Genomic DNA, 16,057 nt, shown 5'->3' on the forward strand with positions numbered 1-16,057 from the left:
AAAAACCCCACAACTCCATTATCCCTGATCAAGCCACAGGATGCAAATTCAGGCCTTTCCCTCAGAAAACTAAATGCCATAAAGATCCACATTCGAAGGGGTTGGTTTTGTCTCTTAAAATGTTTTTTTTCTTAGCAAGAAGCAGATAGATGGCTGCAGAGACTTTAAAGGGACAGGTAGGCCTTTGTCTGGGGGAAGAAAGACCTACGTCATAAGAGAGAACAGAATTAAAGAAAAGTCAGAGAGCATTTCTGGAAGAAATCGCTGCAGGAGTTGACCCGTGACTGGCACATTAAGAAGTAGTAAAGGCATCCAGCCTCCGAACACGAGGGAGCCCCGGAATGCCTGGCTGGGAGGCTGGGGTTCATCTCATCATCATGGAGCTCCCGCAGCTAGCAGCGTTCTCGGGGCTCTTGGTGCGAGGGGAAGCCGCTTGGTGAATTTGCCGACTGAAGGTTTCTTGTCCTAGTTTATCCTAGAAGGGCTTGTGCATGTGCAGTGGAACTGTCACTAGAAGAATTAGGAATGTCCTACCTGATGAGGTAGGCAAGCCACCAAAACGTGGGGTGAATGTTAAGCCTTTGTAATTAGCGTTAGCTTTGTAGTAACGCATTGTGATACTGCGTCATACAACCCTATAAACTGTCCCCAAACCCACTACACTTCTTTGTAACTGCTATGCCTGTCATTTTATGGGCCGTGGCAAGAGGCTGATATCCCTGCAGTGCTAAGAAATAGATCCACTGATGCTTTACAGACCTTCTCCATACTGTGCTTTCCTGGCTGAAGAGATGGCTGTCAGGCAAAGACCCCTGAAAGCATATCTTTAAGATTGGACGCTTGGCAAGCGGTGGGGGGCAGGGAGGGACAGAATGGGGGAGGGGATTAACAGATAGAAGCTTCCAGCTATAAAATAAGACACAGGATGCAAGGTACAGCATAGGGAATATATTTAATGATTAATATTGCAACAACTTCCTATGGCGACAGGTGTTGACTAAATTTATTGTGAGTACTTCGTAATACATATAAATGTTGAATCACTATGTTGTACTCCTGAAACTAAAATAATATTGCATGTCCACTACACTTCAATAGCAAAATGCAAAAGTGTTTATTTAAAAAAAAAAAAAAAGATAGGAGGTTTGTCCTCTGCTGGGTGTTTACCCTGAACTATGTGGAAGAGGTTAGGTTAACAACTCTGGACATCCTGGCAAGTGGAACTTAGCGCGCATTGTCAGTGCTGGCCCTAAATCCCAAGTGACTGGTGTCTGAGCTTTCTCTCCTTCCACCGCCTGAGAAGGAAGTCACCCCTCACATCTGTGTGTAGTCAGATTGTCTTTAAAAGCAAACAAACCTGTTATTTTCATCAGCCTTGTCTATGGTCCCCATTTAGCTCACTTTCCATCATATAATGCATATAATATATAATATATAACACAAATATGTTACATATAACATATATATAATATATAAGATATAATTCTTTTATTGAAGAATTTAATTTTTCCTTTATATAAGCTATGGGCACCCAGTTGCTTCTTGAACTAAATATATGGATCTCTAATCTTGTCAAAAAATTTAGAGGTGGCTTGAATATCTGCTGATAACAAAAGCTAAGTGTTGAGATGGAGGCGATGCTATAGAATTCGTTTCAGTGGGCAACGCTTGACAATTTTCGGGACTGAAAAGGCACACCAGCTTTGCCATGGAATAGTTACACTTTGGCTTGGTCAGGAAGATGCTGGCTTCGAAGGAAATAATCATCTGATCTGTCCAAAGTCTGTGTTTGTACATTGTTAATGTATGCTAGAGCCTATGTTTCAAGTGGTTGGATCCAGCCTCACAGACACACACACACACACACACACACACACACACACACACATTTCGCAGACGAGCCATGTGAACACACATAAGCAGAGAGAGCTGCACAGGGGCTTAGTTTGAAAACAGCAGGCATATAGGAACCTAACCACAGGAAGATGGAATTACGGGTAGAGGGCAGAGGTCCCACTCTATGATGTTTATAGAAAAATGCTCTAGAAGAACCTAGGTCTGAGATGGGCCTCACTCAGTGGGTTAAAGCCTCTGCCTTTGGCTTAGGTCATGATCCCAGGGTCCTGGGATCGAGCCCCACATTAAGCTCTCTGCTCAGAGTGGAGACTGCTTACCTTCCTGCCTCTCTGCCTGCTTGTGATCTCTGTCTGAGATGGGCCTCAGGCATCTGTGTTTTAAACAAACTGGTCCAACAACCACACTCTGGGAAGCATTGGTAAAGTATCTTACACTGTATATCCCAAGGATCTTTGAATAGTCAAGCAAGAAATAGAACACACACAGATTGCTTCACCTGCTTTGTAAACTGTCTTTAGAGGAAGACCTTGGAAGGATTTATTTTCTGGGGGCAATAGCGGTCCAGGGCTTAATTCCCCCAAATTTGAGAATAGAAATTTTACCATGTGACTTTGGTAGTAGAAAGGCTCCTCTATTTCCCCCTTCCCCAGCTCCGTCCCACTGTGGAAGGCCTCTAAACAGAATCTACTTCCCCAGTCCCACTGTGCTTCCCATTGGGCTAGGGTCATAATAGCATATTTGGATTCTCTGGTTCTTGAGCTCTGTTGCCAAGTCTTGCATTAAAGATTAGAAACTAGTTTCCTTTCTCTACTCTGTAAGTTTTGTGGAAGGACCTGACGACTGTGGTAGGAACGGTCATAACCTAGGAGTCAGGAGACCTGGATCTGCTATGGGCTTGCTTTGTTGTCCTGGGAAAGTCACTTAGCATCTCTGAGACTTACAGTCCCCATCTTGAAATTGAAGGGCTGGAGGAGATGAGTGCTTCCTGAGTGGCGGTCCTGGTCTGGGGAACTTCAGAGGAATATAAATTCCTGGGTCTGGAGTGCTTGGGTGATTCCGTGGGTTAAAGCCTCTGCCTTCGGTTCAGGTCATGATCTCGGGGTCCTGGGATCAAGCCCTGCATCGGGCTCTCTGCTCGGCGGAAAGCCTGCTTCCTCCTCTCTCTCTCTCTCTCTGCCTGCCTCTATTCCTGGGCCTGACCCCCCTGCAGCATCGCATTCACAGGTCCAGGCTAGTGTTCCACAGTCGAATGCTTCAACAGAAGACCCTTAGGCATGGCATTATTTGGGAAGCACTGGACCAGATTATCTCTGAAGGCCTTTCCGGCTCTCTAACTCTATTCTGTATAAAGTGTGTACAGGTTTTAATGAAAGGAAAAATGGTATCAGAACATAATGGCACAGTGACGGGAGCAGGCGGTATGGGTTTTTTCACTCTGACTTATGACTGTTCTGTCATTTCAGACTGTCGTATATTGCACCCTGAGTGGGTGTCAGAGGGTCAACGTTCATGGCTAGGGTTGCCCTTGATATGTCACCCCCCTAGTTGAGTGAGGGTCCTGCTAGCTTATAACTTTGTGAGAACACGCAGCTCCCTACATGGTAATTCTGCCTCTGTCACATGATTCTGCAATGGCGGAAACCCTGTAAAACAACATCAAGAATATTATTAGCATTGGCTTAATGGAATAAGGCAGAAAGATTTTCATGGCACTAGGAGGCGGGGTTTCCCTCTAGAAGGTGGAGAGGAGTATGGACTGTGGCCTGGAGCTGGATTTGTAGCTAGTGGAAGCTGAAGACCTCTCTTGAGGTCTCTCTCTCGTGAGATCTGAAATACTGAAGAACATGGAATTATTCTCTGGGTTTCTTCTGCTCTGCATTTTTAGGTTACATACAATGGATACCCTTAGAGCTGTTCGCAGTCCTCCTGCCAGAGATATTAATGTACAAGGACTCTTGGCAGGTGAATTCTTTTAGATACTGCAGCTGTGTCCTTCCCCTTGCTCTGGATCTTAATCTGGTTTTTGGATATGCATTCGTTTCTCAGACTGACCCCTGCCTGCGTTCCTGGTGGTGACTCTCTCTATGCCTGATCCTCTGACTACGTGGAGCCCTAAGCTCTTGGGGCTAATCACTGAACTATAACTCCCCTAATCTTCTTTACGGGCAGGGAGGAAAAACAAACAAACAAACAAACAAATAAACAAACAAATGAGAAGGAGCCAGGAGAGTCGAGGGAAAAGCACAGCCTCTTGGGCTCCTGGTGTCTGTGTCTCCTTTGTGTGCAGTCCATACCAAGATGCCCTCCTTCCTCGGTTTAAAGTGTCTGGGGAAACTGTGCAGCTCTGAGAAAAGCAGAGTGTCCTCTTCTGAGAGAGCTGAGAGAGCCGGCCGCATGGGCTCATACAGGAGGAGGCTGGTTGTGCAGGACGTGAGCATCGCCGGGACCCCCCCGCCTGCTCACCGGCGGGCCACCATCACCCACTTGTTGTATCTGCACCCCGAGACCTACTGCACCCTGGAGCACTTGGTTAGCTGCCTGGATCCTCCCGGTAAGTGAGGGAGCCCGCTCTGCACATGGCTTCATGTCTTGGGATTGGCCTCTGAAGTACCATCTAGAGTTGTTCTTCCCTAATGCGTTCCTCAAAAGAAACCCTATCCCTTATACATAATTAACAGGGGGAGGGGAATGCATAGGAGGAAAGGAGCGTGCAACCTGAGTACAGCTTTGGAGCAAATTCTGAGGGTATTCTTGTTCAGGACTTTATAATCTCACTAGCCAGTGCACCTCTTTCCGAACTAGGAAATGTGATGGAAAGGGAAGAGCTCTGGCCACCCACGCTGTTCTTCCGTATGTTCAAGCATCGATCGAAAAGACATATTTGAGGCAGCCTGTTGACAATAGTAAAGAAAGCCCTCTGGAAAGGCGAGATCTCTGTTGTGTTCCTGCCTAGGGTGCGCTCATCTTGTGCGATATTTACAAAAGAAAAGGGGGAAATAGTTGTAATCTTTGGACAACTGGTTGAGGCTTCTTTGCGGCGAAGTTCATGAGGACGTGGTCACCAGTCCAGCTGCCCAGGAAAGAGAGGGAGAAAACCCAGCCTGTGGGCGAGAGTAAGCACACTGAGGAGTTTGCACACTTCGAATTTATGATTAATGAAGAAGGTACTTAGCTGCCCGCTCCTTTTCCAAATCGGGCTCGAATCAGTACAGGAGAGAAAGGCTATTGGACATGGTCCCTGCAAACCAGGAACATGGGCCATGTTCTGGTGACTTTCTGAAGTCAAATAGCGAGCTGCTCATTCCCGGGCACGGCTGGATTAAGGTGAAGCACAGTGGGTGAGTTAACCTGGGGGTGTTTCATTTTGCTGTTTGCAATTCTCTTTTTAACATCTTTTTGAGGTAGAATTCATACACCATACAATTTACCCATTTAGAGTATACATGACTTTAGTTCATTCACTAATATACACTGATACGTGCAACCATCGTCACAGTGAATTTTGGAATATTTTTATTGTTTCAGAAAGAAATGCTGTACCGTTAGCTATTCCCCCATTACTACACTATCCTTCCCACCCCACCCTGAGTCTTGGGAAACCACTACTTTATGCTCTGTCTCGATGGATTTCCCTATTCCGGACATTTCTCTGAGTGGAATCATATGCTGTGTGGTCTTTTGTGTCTGGCTTCTTTCACTTAGCATGTTTTCAAGAACTCCCTTCCCTGGGTAGGCTACATAGGGTTGCACTGTACGCTTAAACCACAGTTTGTTTGTCCGCTCATCAGCTAATGGACATTTGGGTGGTTTTCCCCTTTTTTGCTGTTACGAATCATGCCGCTATAACATTCATATGCAAGTTTTTGTGCGGACGTGTCTTTTTTCATTTCTCTTAGGTCTCTCGAAAGGAGAGACATTGCCGGTCACATGGGGACTACGTTTCACCTTCGGAGAAACTGCCAGACCATTTTCAAAGCAGCTGCATCACTTTATGCTCTTATGGGCGGCATGGGAAGGCACAGTTCCTCCACATCCTTGCCAGCTCTTGTTACTATCTGACTTGGGATTCGACCCATCCTAGCGGGAATAAAGTGGTGTCTCACTGTGGCTCTCCTGAGCTTTGATGGGAGTGGGGAGGAGAGGCTGGCAGATGGATGGGGTGGGGACCTGCCATGCTGATGTGGCCAGCTCCTTGGTTGTCGCATTCCCCAATAGTCTCCACTCCCTCCTTCTCAGGGGAGCCTAGAGTAGGGAGGGAGAAGCTATAATAGCTCTCCCAGCCGCCTTCTTCTGCCCGAGAACAACCGTATTCAGAACCCACTACCACACCTAACCTCTCAACCATCACATTACCATGCTGGTGGAAACCTAAATGGCTTTATTGAGGAAAAAAGGTTTATTTCACAATTAGAGATAAAAACTGAACACGCAGGTTTCTGCTGGAGCTAACACTTTATTGTGACGGTGTTTGGTGCTTCTACTGAATGCTTCCACTGAAAGAGATTCAAATCAGATGTTTTTGGACTGAGCCGTTGATGCTTGTGGAAGAAATAATGTCTGCCGGTAGGAGAAGGCAGGAAGTCAAGGGTAGACCAGTAAACTGTGGTTGAAAGAGCATGTGCTAGAAAATGGCTTGTCAGTAGGTTCAATAACAAGAGAACAAACAGTATCAAAGAGAGGCTTTGATACTGGCTAGAGGAAAGAGTCACCATTATTGGGATGTCCATATCTCAGGGAAGGCAGATAAGGAAATCTGGGGGATTAGTTTAGCATGTGGCTTTGGAGTTGGACATTCCAGAATTTCAGTCCCAGCTCTTCTACTTACTAAATGTGTTATTTGGGGAAGATAGTGTTTTTAAGTCACAGTTTCTTCAACCATAAAGTATGCAGAAGAATACCTATCTTCATGCCTATCTTCTATGATTGCAGTGAGCAGGTCTGCCCCTAGGATATATGCATCCCTGGGAAAATATTGTTTTGTGGTGCCCCTGTGTATATGAACAGTTTGAATCACCTGAAATCAGTGTGTCAACAGCCTGATCTTGTTCCCTCATGGGAAAGAAATATCATGCCAGCCGGAGGGACTGATCACTCACCAAAATCCCCTCCTGGACTCCAGTCAGTTCCAGGGCCCTGAGACAATGCCATTGACAGGAGTCCTAGACCTTCAGAGGGCATCTGGTCAACCCCCTGCCTAGCATGGGAGAGACATAGAGGATCATCAGAGAGAATTCCAAGAAGCAGGCTGCAGTGCCCCCCTCTCCCAACCCGAAGGCAGCACTACTGGCTCTAGTTGGTCCCAGGCACCAGAAGGGGACTTAGACATTTTTGAAGAAGGTATGGTTTAGGGCCAGGAGCCCAGCCAAAGGGCAATGTCGATTATGATGATTAAATGAGAACACGCATATGAAAACTGTACAGTACAGGGGCACATGTGAGCATCCACTAAATTTTAACTACAATAGGAATAAAATAACACTGTTTATTTATTTATTTTTTTTAAAGATTTTATTTATTTATTTGACAGAGAGAAATCACAAGTAGATGGAGAGGCAGGCAGAGAGAGAGAGAGAGGGAAGCAGGCTCCCTGCTGAGCAGAGAGCCCGATGCGGGCCTCGATCCCAGGACCCTGAGATCATGACCTGAGCTGAAGGCAGCGGCTTAACCCACTGAGCCACCCAGGCACCCCTGTTTATTATTTTTAAAAAATAATGATTTCTGTTGTTTGTCTGCCACTGCTGTGAAGTAATGAGGGCCCAGGCTTTGTGCCACCACCTGGGCCCAGAACAATACAGGAAGTGGGATTCCCAGGAAGCCACCACGTGTGCTCAGAGTATCCTGTTTGGGACAGGTGCTCGGAGGAAATGCACCCTCCCGCAGCCGTTGCGTGTTCCTGTACTAGCAACGCCGAGTGCTCGGGAGCACCTCCTGGCAGGATGCTCGGGGATATTTGGCAAAGGCCTCCTGCAGCTGCCAGAAAGACCTCAAGATGCTACAGCTTCCTGTTGTTGTCTGGGGCTCGACTCCTACTCGGAGTGGTGCAGGCCTCCGTGCTCCTCAAAGTGTCCATACATGGACCTTTCCTTTGTCATGCTCAAAACAACTTCGCAAGTTGGTAAGGAAGAAACTATTTTCTCCATTGAAGAACAGGAAGGGAATTGGCAAAAAGCAGGGACATAGCAACAAAACAAACAGGTAAGCGAATGCAGAAAACAGCTTGTGCGTGTGCAGATAACTGTCTCATGGTGGCCACAGTACCATTCTAGAAGAACCGCTGTGATTCACGGAGGGCCTGCTATGCCTCAGACATTGTGTTCCACTGCTTTATCATTTTCCCCATTAAGTATTAAATATTCATAATAACTCAACAAAGGGAGGACTACTTTTAGCCTCATTTTATAGATAAAGAAACGGAGGCATAGAATGCTACAAGAAACCTGCCAAAAGTCACATAGGTAGTGAGTAGAAGAGCTAGATTTGGACTTGATGCCAGCCTGGCTGAATACCCAAGTTTAGGGTCATACTCATGTTGCTGTATGGCCTCAGCCCTACGAGCAGAAGGACAGTCAGCCCTGAGATCGGCTAAGCATTGGCACACGTATCATTTTTAAGTAGTAGGACTAATTGAGTCCTCTCGCAACTCAAATTTGAAGACTCTCATAAAATAAATTGTTTTCACCAAGAAAGTGAGCAAACCTTGCTTTTCCTTGGTTCACAAACACAAGCTATCCGTATGGGGTTTTCTCTTGGCTTTACTATAGCAACTTAGATAAGTTTTTGCACCTGGGATTTTTTTGTCTCTGAGCTGTTGTGACTAGTGAAAACGAAAGAACAAATTTAGGGCAAGTATCTTCTTGACAAACAAACAAGGAGAGACTGGCACTGTTATCAAACACCCGAAGGGTACCTGGAAAGGATTCAGTGATTATGTTGTCAGCTGAGTCCAAATCCCAAAGTAGAATGTTCTGGACTGAAGACCAGGGACCAAAGTAGACTTGGCAGCCCTCTCCCTGGAAAAATAATTCATATCCCGGAAGAGGGAAAAGCGTTTTTGCTTCAATTCAGGCACCTGCTGTGTCCTCCTTATTATGTTTAATATATCTCTAGGGACTGTCTTCACCAAGACTCAAAAACTCAGATTCACCACAGGACGGAGGGAACCTTATGGGTGTTTGTGCATTGTTGTTTCTTAAAGTGATATCAACCTGTTTTCAAACCGACCATAACTGTGATTCTGCAACGTTCCTTTTTGTGTCCCCCTTCTCACTCACTGATCCCAACCCCACCCATCAGACATATGGCAAAGGGCCAGGGGAAGGGCTTCGATGTTGAGGGACTTTGCTGTCTCGTTCAAAGAGCTATTCCTCAGGACTCTGTGGAGCTTTTCTATCGAATCTTCCTGGTGCTACTGAGATGCTATGTTGGGAAAATGTTTTTCATACTTTGCAAACCTCAGACTCCATTGTAAAGCCCCTCCCTTACGTGTAAGAGAAGTTCTTGATCCTGCCATGGAAAACAGTGTATTCCAAGAGATACCGCCCGAAAGAAGGTCTGGTTCCTCCCTTCAGCCCTACGGTCCTGACTGGCGGCTTACGGCTCGTGTCTGAGCGCAGCACAAAGTAGTAACAGGAATCTGGGGCTGGCAAGGGGCTGGCCTCAGTTCCCCAGCATGTGGGAGTCAAAAGCTTTGACTTTTATTCTCCTGGGGATGGACATGATGGGTGGTGGACAGTTTCCTCCTAAGTCGTGGGAAGGCACTGAAGGAGACAGATTAGAGATTTCATCTGTTTGGTAAGGGTGTAGCTCATTGGCATTCTTTTCATTTGCAGTTAGCAATGACCCTGTTAGCTTCCCAAGGCTTCCTCTTCCATTAATTTAATCATATTTCCCAGAATCATGGTTTCAAGCTCTTGACGGTCAGGCCCTGCCTTTCTGTCACGTCCTACGATTAACCCCCAAATGCCCACATCAGACTTCTCTGTCAGGAATGTTTGAAGGCCCCTCTCCCCATGGGTCTCTCCCTGCACATGCTCTTCTGTGGCCTGGCATAGGCTTCCTGCTTCCTCTGACTGTCAGGATCCAGTTTAAGCTTTTCCTCCTCGGGGCAGGCTTACCTTCCTTCTCACCTCCTCCTCCTCTGTGCTTCTGTGGCACCCTGTGCATATTTTTGTTAGTCGCCCAGTTCTAAGCCTCTCTTCTAATGCACCATGAGTTCCTCTCTGGGTGTGGAGGGAGCCCCTCCCATATTTTTACTTGATTCTAGTACCCGGCGCAGAAAAGCCCGTAGGTGTGCAAGTAAATGAATGAATGAATGTTTGCAGAAATCAGATCGCTGTGTTAGAACACGAAGGGCATGAAATCGTCCCCCTGCCTTCCCGTAACTGAGGCTGGGTGAGGCCGCGGCGGGCAGTGGCTCTGAGTGCCGGGCTATGGGGTCAGACCCCCCCGCCAAGTTCAAACTCTAGCACCACTCCTTATTAGCTGTGTGACCTGGACACGTTACTTAATATCTCTGAGCCTTGGTTTTATCACATGTCGAATGTGGGTGGTACAGTAATTTATGAGGATTGAAAGAAAACATAGATATAGAAGAAGAAAATATATCAGCATTTAATATAGGTTAGAGTAGGTTCTCAGTCACTATGTCCCTGCTTTCTGCTTCTCTCCACCCCAAAAGTAGGAGAATCCAAATAAACGGTTATGTAGTAAATACCATTAGTTTTCGAAGGAAGGAAATGGGTAGAAAACAGAGAAGGAATCCTGAAAATACGAACAGAAAGGCAATATCTCAACCATAAGGAAATAGAAAGAAAAAAACTAGAAGACATATTTTCACTTGGTTTCCTTGCCTGACCCTGCTCAGTCCAACCTTGCTGTTTTATTTCTTTGTTATTTATTTATTTGGGTCCAGGAATGTGGACAAGTAACTATTTTCAAAGGAAATGTTCCCATCTAATTTACTTCCTTGAGTGACTAAAAATGCTGAAATGCTCCACCAGTTTTAATTATCTATGCTTAAAAACTGATCTTATTTAGTTGGTTAAGAATCCGACTCTTGGCTACGGCTCAAGTGGTAATCTCAGGATTGTGAGATCGAGCCCCACCTCGGACTCCATGCTTCGTGCAGAGACTGCTTGACATTCCTTTTTTCTGCCACTCCTACTTGTGTGCTCTCTCCCTCTCTCTCTCTAAAATAAGTCAATAGACCTTTTAAAAAAAAAAAAAACAAAAAACTAATCTTATTTAAAGTCCGAGGGGAAGGCAGTCTGTTTAAATTTATTGTCTGTCATTGTTTTTATCCCAACTTAAAAAAAATTTTTTTATCCTAGTTTTAAAAATATTTTTAAAAAGGTTTTTCCTAAGGGGGCGCCTGGGTGGCTCAGTGGGTTAAAGCCTCTGCTTTCGGCTCAGGTCATGATCTCAGGGTCCTGGGATCGAGCCCCGCATTGGGCTCTCTGCTCGGTGGGGAGCCTGCTTTCCTCTCTCTCTCTCTCTCTCTCTCTCTGCCTGCCTCTCTGCCTACTTGTGATCTCTGTCAAATAAATAAATAAAAATCTAAAAAAAAAAAAAAAAAAAAAGGTTTTTCCTAAGAATGGGCTACCTTCACAAAAACCCCTAATTTAGCATCATTTGATCTTAATGATTTTGGGGGTGTGACCCTGGGCTCAGGAATATAGACTCCTGTTAACTGAGTGAGTTGGACATGAATGAGTTAGGAATGGCCTTGGGATGCAAGACAAAGGCTGCCGGTTGTAAGGTAGCATAGTGTGTGCGCGCCACTCCTCGGGGTGTAGAGGCAGCCAGAAGAGCGAGGACTCCTTCCTCAGCCTTCGGAAGGCACAGCACCTGGAATGCTATCGAGGAATCCTTGGCAGAATCCGAATTCATGGGACCTTCAAATTTAAATATGCTAGAACTCCAGATGGACTATGGTATGCCTTAGAGTTCTAGATGTTTCTTCAAGGTAGAAATAAAGCTTTGATATCAACACCCTCCTCAGGGAGTGAGAGATTGAGGCTTAGAGAAGTAAAATGACTTTCCCAAGGGTCTGTCATATCATTTAGAAGTAGGAAAGATTAGGCTTCTTCCCCCCCCATTAGCACTGCAGAAAAGAAGATCAAAGCGTTCTCCGTACTGTTTTGTTTAGCTTGAGATTCAGCTCAGGTGAAACGTTGCTGGGAAGCCTCTCCAGACTTGCCCTCTTTGGGGGCCCTTCCTGTCCCACACAGTCGCTGATTCACAGATGGACACATGTGTCTACATGTCTCTCCCTACCAGGTAGTAAGGTTCCTACGAGTAGGAACGTGGCCTTGTTTCTCCAGCGTATGACTCTGCTTGATAAATGAAGGCACTTCGTACATTTAAAAAATTCAGACATAGGGACGCCTGGGTGGCTCAGCTGGTTAAGCAGCTGCCTTCAGCTCAGGTCATGATCCCAGCGTCCTGGGATCGAGTCCCACATCGGGTTCCTTGCTCAGCAGGGAGCCTGCTTCTCCTTCTGCCTCTGCCTGCCATTCTGTCTGCCTGTGCTCGCTCGCTCTCCCCCTCTCTCTCTGATAAATTAAAAAAAAAAAAAAATTCAGACATAATTCACGCACCATAAAAACATACCATTTTACCATGGACAATTCTGTGGCTTGTTTGGTGTACTCACAGGGTTCTATAACCATCATTCCTGTCTGTCTAATCCCAGGGTATTTCATCACCCCCCAAACGACCCTGTATCCGTTGGCAGTCACGTCCTGTTATCAGCACCCCCAACCCCTGGCAGCTACCCATCTACTTTCTGTCTCTATCTATCTATGGATTCTCCTCTTCTGGAGTTTCGTAGCATTGGAATCATACAACATGTGGCGTTTTGTGTCTGGTTTCTTTGACTGAACATAGTATTTTCACAGTTCATCTGTGTCATAGCGCGTGTCTATACCTCATTCTTCCTTTTTATGGCCAAACAATATCTCATGTTATGGATAGGACACATTTTGGTTAGTATTTATTGGATGACGGACGTTTGAATTGTTTCTGCTTTGGGGGCTATGAATCTGCTATGAACATATAAGTGCAAGTTTTTTGTACGAACATGTGTTTTCAATTCTCATGGGTATGTACCTAGGAGTGGGATTGCTGGGTCATATGGCCACTCTATGTTTAACTTTTTGAGGGATTGCCAAGCCATTTTCCCCAGTGACTGCACTATTTTGCATTAAAAATAGCACTTAATACAATTCTAAATTAAGTCCAAGCTCTTCCTCAAAAGTGGAATAGCCAGTTTTCAGTGAAATAAAAAATCCCACTGGACCTTCACATCTGTTTACATCCTGGATCTTGGCCCCAATATCCCTGCTACTTAAAGGCCTGCAAATGCCTTTAAGGGAAGGGAGGACCTTTACTCTGAGACAGTAACTGGCTGGTTTCCTTCTTGTGCTGCAGGTGCCCCCCAAGTTTTGTTTGGTTGATGTTTCGAGATCTTTCCTCATCCAGGTTCTGTAGCCAGAGATAGCAACTGAAATGAATCAGAGGACGTCAGAACTGATCTGACTCACAGTGCTCAGAAAAATCCAGCTCACAAAGGTCTGTACGTGGCCCGGTGGAGAGGGAGAACCCTCATGACAGAAAATGGGTCCCCCTGGGAAGAAGATGAGCTTGGAAAGAGGAGCCCAATACCTGGAGCCGCCGCCAGCACCCACCCTTCCCCCTTTCTGTCCATCACTACTCCGATCACGTTGTAAGGTCATTTTTGACATCACCGGAATATTCTGGCGTGTTTAACATTCACTCCTCTCGTGGGACAGGTCCCAGTTCTGTTTCATATCACCCTTTTCCCTGAAGTGCTATCATGTGATTCTAGTAAGTAGCTGGATATGCTCATCTGTTATCTTTTCCTCCGGCAAGGACCTGTCCTTGAAGGGTGCAGTCCAATTCTGTGATCACTTGGGAGCCAGACCTGCTGCCTATTGTTAAGGTCATCAATAGGTCCAGGATTATTCTTGACAAAAAGACCATGTGATGTTAATTTGTTTCGTAATACTTCAGATGAACTTGTGCTAACGTAGATCGTGGTAAATCTATTTGTTTTAAGAGTTTAAAGAGAATACAAGGAGCTGGTTCTAACACACGTTTGGTTAGCATCTCGGTCTAGGTACCAGGACAGTCTAGATCATATTCTGTTTGAACAGCTGGTGAGAAGCGGTGAGCCCAAGGCAGCAAGTATTCCTTCCCTCAAACCTTTGTAGCATTTTCTCGGTATTTCTGCTTCCGGCACCTTGCTCCATCTTTAGCGTGATTCAGGTACTTGCGCTATTTGCCGTACTCGAATATAAGCCCATCGAGGGCTTACTAGGCATCTTTGACCTCTAGCCCACCTTCAGCCTCTCAGTGGTGATGTTACGCATATTGTAGATGCTCAGTGGATATCTGTGAGCATAATGAATGAGTCAACTGTTGTTCATTTCTTTTCATGATCCCCTGATTTTTGCCCACTTTGCTTTCAGCGGCGTGATGCTACAGCTTACTGCCATTCTTAGGGCTTTTGTGCTTTTTCCTGTGTGTGAACGTGATGGCCAGCAAAGCCTACTGCTAAAGGCTCAGCACTCTAAGGGTATTTTATTCAGGAAGAGAAAAACTATATTGTGCAACCCAGATCCAAAACCAAGAGCGATTGAAGTTCTAAATATTTCTCTTCCCAACCTCCCTCTAATCTTCGCAAACCCTAACAAAGCTTATACGTATGCGGCGTGTTTTCTAGCTTGCTGGGGACTAGGAGGAAGGGAGGAAGAGAACAAAACTACCTTCTCTACCTCTTCAGAAATACAGCCAACGTGAGACATGGCGTATTGTAAGACCAGCACAGTCTCTGATTGGATTGTACAAACGTTCGTCTGCGTGAAAGTCTTTAAAGAGATCTCACGGATATACGTAAACACAACAGGGCATCATTATACAAGGACTCATTGCCATAGAACTCGAAAAAGGTTATAAGTCACATCCTCCTCCCTAAAACAGAACTGCGGGCTAACAGACATGTGGGGGTCCTGTTTGTTGATGAGGCGGTGGTTAGTTCGCACACCTGTCAGGTGAGTTCAGGCAAGTAGGTGCATTTACATATTCTAAAGGAAGAAGCGCATTAGCACAGTGTGTGCATACGAATGCCATGATGTTTGTCCAGAAAAACGATCCCGTGAGTCACCGATTCTCTTGAGAGAAGAAGAATCTATTCTCTTTAGAATCTGTCTCAGATGTAAAGTAAAGGACGGGTCGAAAGTGATCAGAGGACCAAGACCAATTTTTCTTTCTTTTGTGTCATAAAAATATGAATAACTTAGGTTGTCTTTTGTTTTGAACACCCCCCAAAGCACACCCCGAGACAAGGACTTGAGGGCAAGTTATTTATTTAGGAGGTGATCCAGGAAACGCGGGTAGGAGAGTGAAGCTAATAAAAGGTAAATTATCAAACTAGTTACCCAAGGCTACCCAGGTAGCCCAAACTGAACTCCTTGGGAACTCGGGGAGGTAATGTAGACTGTGCCTCAGAAATATCCCAGCTGGGGCATTGCTCTGTCTGCAACCTCCCCACCAGTCATTGCCTGGAAACAGCTTCCAGATGCATTAACTCACCCATGATGAGGTTTCTAGTAACCAGGTCTGAATTGTAGAAGTGGATGCCAAGGAGATACGAGCAAACAAACGAGGGGAGAAAGGATAGTCTGAGAAGATAAAGAAGTTTCATAGGAACCCAGGAAATGCTGAACCGCCAGGTCTCCAGAAGTATAAAATTCCAGTCCCTTCCAGGACTATCAGTTCAGTTTTAGGGAACATCCTATTCTCTTCCCTCCCAGCTGGCTTCCTCTGATACTGTTCCCCTCAGAATTTTGGTAAGGTGGCCTCCTTGCCTGGACTTACCTGACCTTTTAATACAAGTACCCACCACTGACTGGGACTTTTCTCTATGTGTCTTAGTTCAGATTCCCAAGAGTGAAAACCTAGTTGGCCCTGCTCATCTTTTTCAAGGCGGAATATAAACTGTAAGTGTTTGGTCAGCTGATGTACGAGGTTTCCTATCCCTCCCGCCTTCCAGGGTCTACTAATGATCCAGTCAGCCATGGCCAAGGCAAGAAGTCATATGGCTCAGTACCTATGCAAAAGAGGGGGAGAATGGGAACAGAAGAGGAGTGGATGGGTCAGGGTCCCCCAAGGCATGTAG

General features: G+C 45.7%; 1 protein-coding gene across 21 annotated transcripts in view; it reads left to right on the forward strand.

Moving 5' to 3' along the window:
• The window catches only part of ABLIM1 (actin binding LIM protein 1), a 300,318-nt gene that overhangs the window by 95,986 nt on the left and 188,275 nt on the right, over positions 1-16,057 (forward strand). The window contains exon 1 of one of the 21 annotated variants that reach the window (XM_045068998.1): positions 3,963-4,408. The exons of 18 other annotated variants lie outside the window; for them this stretch is intronic. In XM_045068998.1, the coding sequence (XP_044924933.1) occupies positions 4,156-4,408 (253 nt within the window). In that variant the 5' untranslated portion in view covers positions 3,963-4,155. Of the gene's footprint in view, positions 1-3,962; positions 4,409-16,057 lie in introns of those variants that run through there. 2 more of the 21 variants (XM_004763807.3, XM_045068997.1) reach the window with 2 other exon arrangements.

This window comes from Mustela putorius, unplaced genomic scaffold (assembly GCF_011764305.1).
Source record: "Mustela putorius furo isolate JIRA1106 unplaced genomic scaffold, ASM1176430v1.1 tig00003909_pilon_pilon_pilon, whole genome shotgun sequence".
Lineage (NCBI taxonomy): Eukaryota > Metazoa > Chordata > Mammalia > Carnivora > Mustelidae > Mustela > Mustela putorius.